The sequence below is a fragment of the Betta splendens genome, chromosome 16 (genome assembly GCF_900634795.4).
Source record: "Betta splendens chromosome 16, fBetSpl5.4, whole genome shotgun sequence".
NCBI lineage: Eukaryota > Metazoa > Chordata > Actinopteri > Anabantiformes > Osphronemidae > Betta > Betta splendens.
Window position 1 is genome coordinate 10,010,442 of NC_040896.2, and position 8,335 is coordinate 10,018,776.

Consider the following 8,335-nt stretch of genomic DNA (forward strand, 5'->3'; position numbering starts at 1 on the left):
CGAATCAACTCAAATTCCATTGCAATTGTCAGTGTGGAATACACAGTAATCATATCATAGTCATAGTAATAGTAAGTAATAATGTTTCATCTTACCTGAATTATATAACTGAGTGCTTTATGATAATCCACCGGATCATGAAATTTGTATTTTTTTATTTTATTTACCACCTAATACCAAACTACTATAATATTAAATTAATCATGCAAATAAATATGAATGAATTCAGTTAGAAATTAATCAGATGAATGCACTTTCTTCTATTTTATAGCTGAGATGTAGGGAACACTACTTCACTTTCCTACACGGTTATTGAGCAAGCACATTTTTGAAAGACGTTGACAGACATTTTGTAAAGCCCACCTGTTCCCTATTTAGACTGCTCCATTAACCCTAAATTCCACCCACAGCTACTAGTTTCCAACCAGTAGGCAGGTGTGACAGACACATAGAGGGCAATCGAAATGGCAGTGGGTTCTTCGAGCCTTCCTGCCTTGACTCAGCATAGCATGTGCCCCCGGCCACATGAAGAAACCTGTCAGCCTGTGGCTTTACAGTGTCCTGCCCACAGCCTTCAAAGAGGAAACTGAATCATAACTCCAAATGCAAGCTCTGTGAGAGAAACACAGCTCTTAGCATGCACAGGGAAAGTCAAGTTAACGCTCACCAGCTGTTCTAAACGCATATAGCATGTGTGAAACAAACATGGCTGATGCTGTTAAAATCTAGCCTGATGAATTTGTGAACCGAGTGACTTGTGAAACATATTTTTTAAATATTTTCTTTCAGGGTGACTACTGTGAGCTGTGGTTTCTGTTTGCTTTGCAGGTAAGCTGTGCGCCTCGGGACATGTAGTGTTTTTGTCTCTTCTTTGCCAAGATTATTGGGAAGATCTCACCAGAGTCCTCCTGCCTCAAATCAATTCAGAGAAATGTCTCGGCATGTTTTGCCTGCATGGTATGCATCATGTTCATGTGTGTGTGTGTGTGTGTGTGTGTGATTGAATGGGGCAGCAGAGAACATCACAGTCTCACTTGTCTGCAGGCAGGCTGCATACAAATGTCACTGGTACAGGTAGCTGTTGCTATAGCAATTCACATAGTAGGTCAGCGTAGGAGTGGAACCTTGTAAAGGATATTCTAGCATATTGCTTTTAATGTTCTGATTTGCTGCTAAAATGTGTATGTATAGTTATTATCAGTAACACATCTTCTTTATAATTCAGTTTAAGTTGTAATCATCCAAGGGAAGTTGGAAAAACCTGGACCTTAGGAGGACACCTAACTGTATGCTGTGCATTTTTAAAAAACAATATAACATTAAATGCTCTGCATTAATGTACTGTGGTCTGTTTGACACAGTAGTGTTCAGAGGTTCTTGAGCTCCCCCTACCGTTGTGTCTGTTCAATTACAAGCAGCTATTGCACGCTCCATGCCATTATTAACACTCTATTGCATCACGATCCAAGCCAATTCTACAGTTTATGCTCTAATGTGTTCTGCTGTTTATTAAAAAGTCTACATTGCACATTTAACAATTCAGCAACTGCAGCAGTATGTTCTCTATTCACAGAAAATAATGCAATCAATAAATATTGTGTATAATAAACATATGTACATATTAGACAATTCTATTGCATTACTGTGTCTGATAATAATGTACTCTGATGCACATTTCTGATTTCTTGGTCATATCTCAACATTCAGCAACATCACAGTTGTGGAAAATATCTTACAAGTAGTTTCTTAATACCGTTGAAGGGTAGAATGGTTTTACTGTAATGTAAACACAAAATTATAGACCATAAGATCTGTCAATTGAAAGATGTAACATGTTATTGTGCACAGCAGCTCAGTCTGAGTCAGAGTTTAAAAAATGTGACGTGTTGAGCCAATGTTTTGCTATTATCACATATACACACTGACAGAGACCTACTGTATAACTTGAACTGAAGCTGAAACACACCCTTAAAGTGTATTACAGCCTAAAGCTTAGATCACTATGTAGATTCACAGTTGCTCATTTGACACCTGATGAAAACACCTGTGATCATCTGCATCGTCATCTTCAGCACCCAAAGAAGACGGTTTTCTGGCTGCTTTTGATGGTGCGGCCGCGCGTTAGCAGGTAAAGACAGCTTTCTGGTCTACAGCAGAGGGGAATGTTGCTGCCCCGCCCTCTGGGCTTTTCTGTCAGGGCAGCCATGTCACAGACCGTCCATCATGGCCAGAAGGTCATCTCCTTTGCTGCTGGCACTCGGAGACTGATGTCCAGACTCTGTGAACTCTCCCATGATCTTGGCCAGCTCAGCATTAGCCTGATGGTCCTAATGGACAATCACAATGTTTTTATGTTCATCAAAGAAACTAATATCTCATCATAAATCCTGTTTGACTAGCAAAGGCTGAACTCTAACTACTGCTTATATTACATTTCAGTCCATTGATGTGATGTTGAGGGTAAAATACAGCAGACATGTGATACTACCATTTAACCTTTACCTTTGTTGCTTGGATGTTTATGACTCCATAAGACAGTTCATCTGGCCTTGTTATTAATGCCTCTCTGTGATAAAAGAGAATCCCACTGTTAGTTTGGAACAACTACAACAAATTAAATCATGTACAATGAGCACATAATCAACTCACTCTTCTTCCTCATCAGTGGCAAAAAGATTAACTCGAAAGCCACTGTCTGCATTTCCTGTTTTTTGAACTTCTAAGCCTCCCATTAACTTGGCTAAAAGATTCAGCTCCTCTTTAGCCAGAGGGTTGGGAGCAGTGTTGACCTGCTGACAAGTAGAAGATGATGGTGACGCACAAGAGAGTAATGTGTAGGTAATGTGAACACTGTAAAGAGCTCAAGTGTGCTGGTTTCACCTTCGTATGCTGGGCAGAACTCTTAGATGTTCCTGACATATGGGTTTCCACTGGACGACTCACACTGTACCTGAAAAACAAAAAACAAAAAAGAGACTGACATAAATACAACAAAGTGATAAAAATTTAAAAAAAAACTTTTGAAAAGGTTTTTGAAAATAGTTGTACATGTAGGTTGCACAACTTACATGTTTGTGCCCAGTTTTGTAACCCTGTCTCCAAACATTTCAAAAGATCCTTCCCTAAGACCAGCAGTGTAGTTGCCTCCATTATTGAACTGCAGTCTGGTCACCTCCTCACCAGTACAGCTAAACATCCTGGAAGAGACAGAAACATTGGGGACAAACACGTTCACAGTGCCTCCGTTGTCAAGTAAGTGTTTATTGCTTTTAATACACCTGTGTCCGTTTGTTTCCTCAAATAATTAAATGATTAAAAAAACAGCACCTACTTGGTTAGCATTAGGTAATCTGATAAGGTAAAACACATCTAAAATTAGAAGGCAAATACTTGTTCATGTGAAACTTCTGTAATGCAATTAGCTGCAGTTAGACCTACTTAACATCAGATTAGACTGTCTGGATACAACCAGAGTATAGGAATGACAAAAGACCAGAATTAAAGAGGAAGGTAAAAGTCTCATTCAATGATCCAACTTTAATTCACACTTATTTAAATCATATTGTGATTGTTTCTGAATGAGAGGAGCTGCAGGATTTAGTACCTTATCAAGCCGGGGACCTGTGTTCCATGAGGTACCGGACCGCTAGTAGGAAGGACAAAACGACCATTAGAGTTCTGCACCTTGTCCTTGAGGAAGATAGACACCTGTCAAAGAGGCAGACAAACAGGAATAGGTTTGTAGGAGGAACACAAACAAGGCTTTGACATTCTTTAAAAGGTCAAATATTACCTTTAGGTCAAACAAATGTCAAACTTACCCTTATGTGCATGTCTTGGAAGAAAATTAGAAGAGTTTGTCTAATTAGCTGAAATTCACCATGTGATAAAGACGTGTACATCTGTGGAGTAAAAATTTAAAACATCAACATCTAGTTTCGTGTAAAAAAGAAACCGAGTGAGTTTAAATCTCGACAGAACTGTTTTCATTGCTTTCTCTGTCTGTCTGCTGTACTGTTTTGGTTACTTGATATAGTTTAGGATTTTTTCTCTCATAACCAAAACTGAAATATGTTTTATGCAAAACAAAAACAGGGTCACACACTTGTACCTCTATGAGCTGCCGGTATGTCTCATCGACCAGGCTGAGAATGCTGGGAGTGTCTTTCACAAAGTCCTTGATTGCATCCATGTGGTTGAAGGAAACCAGGAGGATGTCTTTAGGTCGCAGACACAGAAGCACTTGATACTTGAAAGCCATGGTCATCAAGTCATAGAGCTGTACAAAGAAACAGATGCACAATTTCATTTCTGCACCATTAAAATAAAAGTCACTATAAGTTTGCATAACAAACAGCAGAGGGAGCCACATACAATGACAGAGTTACTTCAGGATTACTACAGAACTACAACCACTGTATGCATGATCACTCTACCTTGTCCATGCTAGCTTGATTGAGTCTCATTATGGATGCGTGGGCCAGTCTGTCAAACACAGTCCGCAGGGCCTTCTTGGAGTAAAGCTCCTGTGGCTTAAAAAGCTCCTCCAGAAACTTTTTGTTGAACATAGTGGTGATGATGTCATTCATAACTAATTAAGCAAACAGTACAACAGAAACAGTACAAAGAATTAAGTGTGCTCTATGCATTGTAGGGTCAGAAGCAGGCAAATAAGCGTATCATACTATGTTGGCTAAAAATACATGTTCCCAAGCCTAATCCCAAAGGCCCTAATAAAGCAACAGCGTGGAAAGCCATGAGCACATATCCTACTTGGCAGCAGGAAAGTTCAAATAAATAAAAGAGGCGTGAATATGAAATAATGCTCTCAAAGCAGCAACAGTGTGAAGACCCCAGATGAGAAATGAATGCAATTGTTTTCTTAACACATTTGAGATGATCTTTAGACTTTCAGTGTATGTTTTATTATGTGGTATAAACCTACTTAGAGGCCTGAAATGGCCTGTAATTTCATTACTAGTGTCACTACATGCTCAAGCCCCTGTGAGAAAAACACATTCTTCCAGGGCCTGAGCAGCCGAGTGCCCCGACCTCAAACAGGATGTACCTGCATGCAGAGACAACCACAGCATATTATTTTTGAGCTTGTCTGTACATATGAGGTCTCAGTCGTTGTTAACTTAACAAGAAGTAGTGCTTACCCAGAACACTGGTTCAGTCTATGCCAAAGCAGAGCAGAGAGCTACTAATGCACGAGTGTATAGGTATACTCTGAAATAATACCTCTCCTTCTGTCCGCCTCTATCCAGCCAGCTATATTGCAAACTTTATAAATTAAAAAGGACATATACAAATATAAATGTAAAAATGACATCTAAAGACCTGACCAAAAAAATTTATATATTGTATAGATGTAACACTGCATTTACCATGCAGTGTCACCAATCCAGTTTATTCTGCAGCACAACAAACATGAGCAGTGTTCAGAGAAACATGGAGCTCTGTACTGTATCAGATGGGATGACATGCACAAAGCCCTGCTGTCCACATTATCATATCAGGCTGGGATGCAGTACATGAATAGACAGACCTACAGTATCTAGTGGCACTCAAAGTACTTTTATACGACATATACATTCACCCATTCATACACCGGTGACAGAGCTGCTGACACATGACTCAGGGAAGCCAGGAATCAAACCACCAACCCTGTGGTAGCAAATAGCTCTTGAGTCACTGCAGTGACAGAGTCAACAGTCAGCTGATCCTAGGACACCCACTCTCCAAAAAAAAAAGACACAGATGACAACTAACAAAACCTCGTACTATTACTCATAGTAATCTGCCTTTCTGTAATCATCTATCCAACTATTCTGCTGGAGCCAAACTCAGCAGTCAGAACAAGAGGCAGGGTCATCTGCACGTTCTGAGATATTTGTTTTTGTAAACATTTTACACATAACCCAATTGACGCGTCTTTGTAGAAACTATTTCTTAAGCAGCTAAAACTGTCACTCACTGAACGGACGAACGATCTGGGTAAAGGAGCGTTTTAACGTCCCTGCACACGCTGACACCTGTGCTGGTAGCTGCTTAGCTGCTAGGTTAACTACCTTTCTTAGCTTTATCAGCGGGGATATTCTGGGCTCGAAGCCGCTGGTCCAGAATATACAGCATTTCTCCTCCGAGATTGATGAAAAGCAGCGGTAGAGTCCTTGAAGACATGGTGCTAGTTTGGACGGCTGCGTTTCGCAGAATAAAACACCCAGATGCTAGCTTGTTTTGTTGATGCCAGGGGGTCTGTCTGTTTGGTAAAGCCTCTTCTGGTTGCCAGGTCACAGACAGTAGCAACCAATCAGAGCTCTGGACGTGATGACGTAGCGGAAGAAGAAAAGAAGAAGGCAGCAGCGTAGAACTTCCGATTTAACCACGGTGTGAATTATTTTGTGCACATGGAAACAAATCCTGTTTTCCAATAGCAGGGACGGAAAATTGAAACACTTCATTTATATATGTATACAATTTATTTTTCCAAAAAAGGAAAAACGTTAGATAAGATATAGTTTTATTATCTGTTGCATCTGCTGTCATGAGAGAAAGGCACCAGCACAATAAAATATTTTTATTGACAACACATACATATTTTTGAATGTGTTGTCAAATGATGTGACAAAACTGAAATTAAATGAAATTTATTTACACTAATGCAAATTTGGCAGATATTTTTCACAGGGTTACATGGACCCAGCTAATGGATTGCGTATTTCAAATTCATTACTGCAGTGTGAAAGTCACAGAAACAGGGGCTACATATCGGTATCAGTTCTCTGTAGGCTGGGCTGGTTATGGCGACACCTCTCCATTTCTTATGCGGATTTCTCTTGCCATCCTGCACACTTCACAAAGTCCACAGAAGAAGGTCATCAAGGCATCGTTGCATACGGTTCCCTGTGGTTAACATACACACAAAACATACACAATACAAGTTAAATAACCTAATCCTAGCACTCAATGTCAACGTTCTGAGAAAATTTGCTGAAATCCTAGTTTCCTAATAGCTGCAAACAACCGTAATTTCCCAATCTTGTGTAATTTGTGAGTTTTGTAATAAACTTCCCAAGTGTTTTCACGTGGGAAGTTTATTTAAAAAGTACATGACACAAATACTAATAATTTAACATGTGTTTTGTACCTGAATACCATAGGTCAGCCTCATATGTGTCCTCATGGCTGTCAGGCCTCCTGGCACAAAACCCAAACAGCAGTTTTCTCCATACTTATTTGCTGTGTAGCAGCTCAGTGCCATTGGACAGACACATCCAAGAGCACCTGCACATTACAAGTATAATTCATAGTTAAACTTTGAAAGGGAAAGCAACATGTGCATCTCTTCACAAGCATCATCTATTATACTGTCTATATCACTGTATATAGCACTGTACTCACAGACTAACAGGTCACTGCAGCAGGAACACAGGCCTGTGCTCCAGTCTCCTGTCTGGACATTGGTCCCATAGCCGCCCGCACCTGGTTGATGGGTGATCACTGGGTTCGACATTTTCAGTCACTGGGTCTGCTTTGTCTTGTTAGAGTGCAAGTGGAAAAGCTGTAGGAGAAATGACTTAAATCAATCTTTCCATGTGTCAGAACTGTTCTCACATTAAGTCAATCTTATGTGAGTGCATAAGAAACAGATGGACTCTTTTCAACAGTAAAACCAGGCTAAGATAAAAATGTACGTCTTACATCTTGATCTACAGCTCAGACAGTGATCGTGAAACTCGCTTGCAAGCATGCAACAGATATTTAACTTCCTTAAGACTAAATGCAGCACTGGTTTGTGGCTCCTGAAATTTTTAGATTGACACTCTAATCATTTAGTAAGGACTTAAAAAAAAGGATTTATATTTTCATCATGTCAAGAACCAGCAAACTTGTATCTCTTTGAAACTATATTATGTTGCTTGTAGAAAACGCATCATAGTAAAACAATCTTACGAGCCATGTAAAAGTACAGTAAAATGAAACCAATAGATTTCAGAACAAATATATGGTTGTTTAAACCAACGTCATTTAAAATAAAATCTTTTATCTTAAAGTTAGTTCGAGTGGAAAAAGAGGTGTTGCTTACCAGAAGCTGTCAGTCTGCACTCCTCCTGATCAAACTGACAAACTGCACACCACACAGGAAGCCGCGTCAAGCTCAAGCTGCGAAATGCTGCTTTGCCCAAGCTGCTGTTTTCTGGGGATGACAAAGATCTGTGGTGATTCACTGACAAACTCACTTCATTCACACGAATCGCTTCTCTATTAGAACCACAAAGTTTGAAGAAGGAATGGATTTATGAGGCCTGAACCAGAACAAGCAAACATG

The 8,335-nt window shown here is 39.8% G+C and overlaps 2 protein-coding genes across 3 annotated transcripts; both read right to left on the minus strand.

Annotated features, from left to right (window-relative positions):
* Positions 1-1,481: 1,481 nt before the first annotated feature.
* Positions 1,482-6,489, minus strand: oscp1b (organic solute carrier partner 1b). Of its 2 annotated transcripts, none has more exons than XM_029129126.3 (10): positions 6,075-6,489; positions 4,437-4,591; positions 4,112-4,279; positions 3,822-3,902; positions 3,605-3,708; positions 3,069-3,197; positions 2,881-2,950; positions 2,650-2,789; positions 2,503-2,566; positions 1,482-2,327 (listed from the first exon to the last, which is right to left on the minus strand). In XM_029129126.3, the coding sequence occupies exons 1-10, from the start codon at positions 6,184-6,186 to the stop codon at positions 2,208-2,210; spliced, it is 1,143 nt and encodes a 380-aa protein (XP_028984959.1). In that variant the 5' UTR covers positions 6,187-6,489; the 3' UTR covers positions 1,482-2,207. The 2 variants fall into 2 exon arrangements, with proteins under 2 accessions (XP_028984959.1, XP_028984958.1); XM_029129125.3 differs by having other exon boundaries at positions 2,650-2,792.
* A 148-nt stretch (positions 6,490-6,637) lies between these two features.
* On the minus strand, positions 6,638-8,225 carry LOC114842998 (cornifelin-like). Its single transcript, XM_029129128.3, has 4 exons — positions 8,093-8,225; positions 7,408-7,567; positions 7,154-7,290; positions 6,638-6,909 (listed from the first exon to the last, which is right to left on the minus strand). The coding sequence occupies exons 2-4, from the start codon at positions 7,517-7,519 to the stop codon at positions 6,805-6,807; spliced, it is 354 nt and encodes a 117-aa protein (XP_028984961.1). The 5' UTR covers positions 7,520-7,567; positions 8,093-8,225; the 3' UTR covers positions 6,638-6,804.
* Positions 8,226-8,335: the final 110 nt, after the last annotated feature.

Bases quoted from the DNA above. Each gene is read 5' to 3' on its own strand.
- oscp1b (XM_029129125.3), bottom strand. From the start codon at position 6,186: ATGTCTTCAAGGACTCTACCGCTGCTTTTCATCAATCTCGGAGGAGAA. The intron at 4,592-6,074 runs GTAGTTAACCTA...TTGCTTAATTAG, and splicing joins CGCTGATAAAGCTAAGAAAG to TTATGAATGACATCATCACC. The intron at 4,280-4,436 runs GTAGAGTGATCA...TTCTTTGTACAG, and splicing joins ATCAAGCTAGCATGGACAAG to CTCTATGACTTGATGACCAT.
- LOC114842998 (XM_029129128.3), bottom strand. From the start codon at position 7,519: ATGTCGAACCCAGTGATCACCCATCAACCAGGTGCGGGCGGCTATGGG. The intron at 7,291-7,407 runs GTGAGTACAGTG...TGTAATGTGCAG, and splicing joins CTGCAGTGACCTGTTAGTCT to GTGCTCTTGGATGTGTCTGT. The intron at 6,910-7,153 runs GTACAAAACACA...TGTTAACCACAG, and splicing joins GGCTGACCTATGGTATTCAG to GGAACCGTATGCAACGATGC.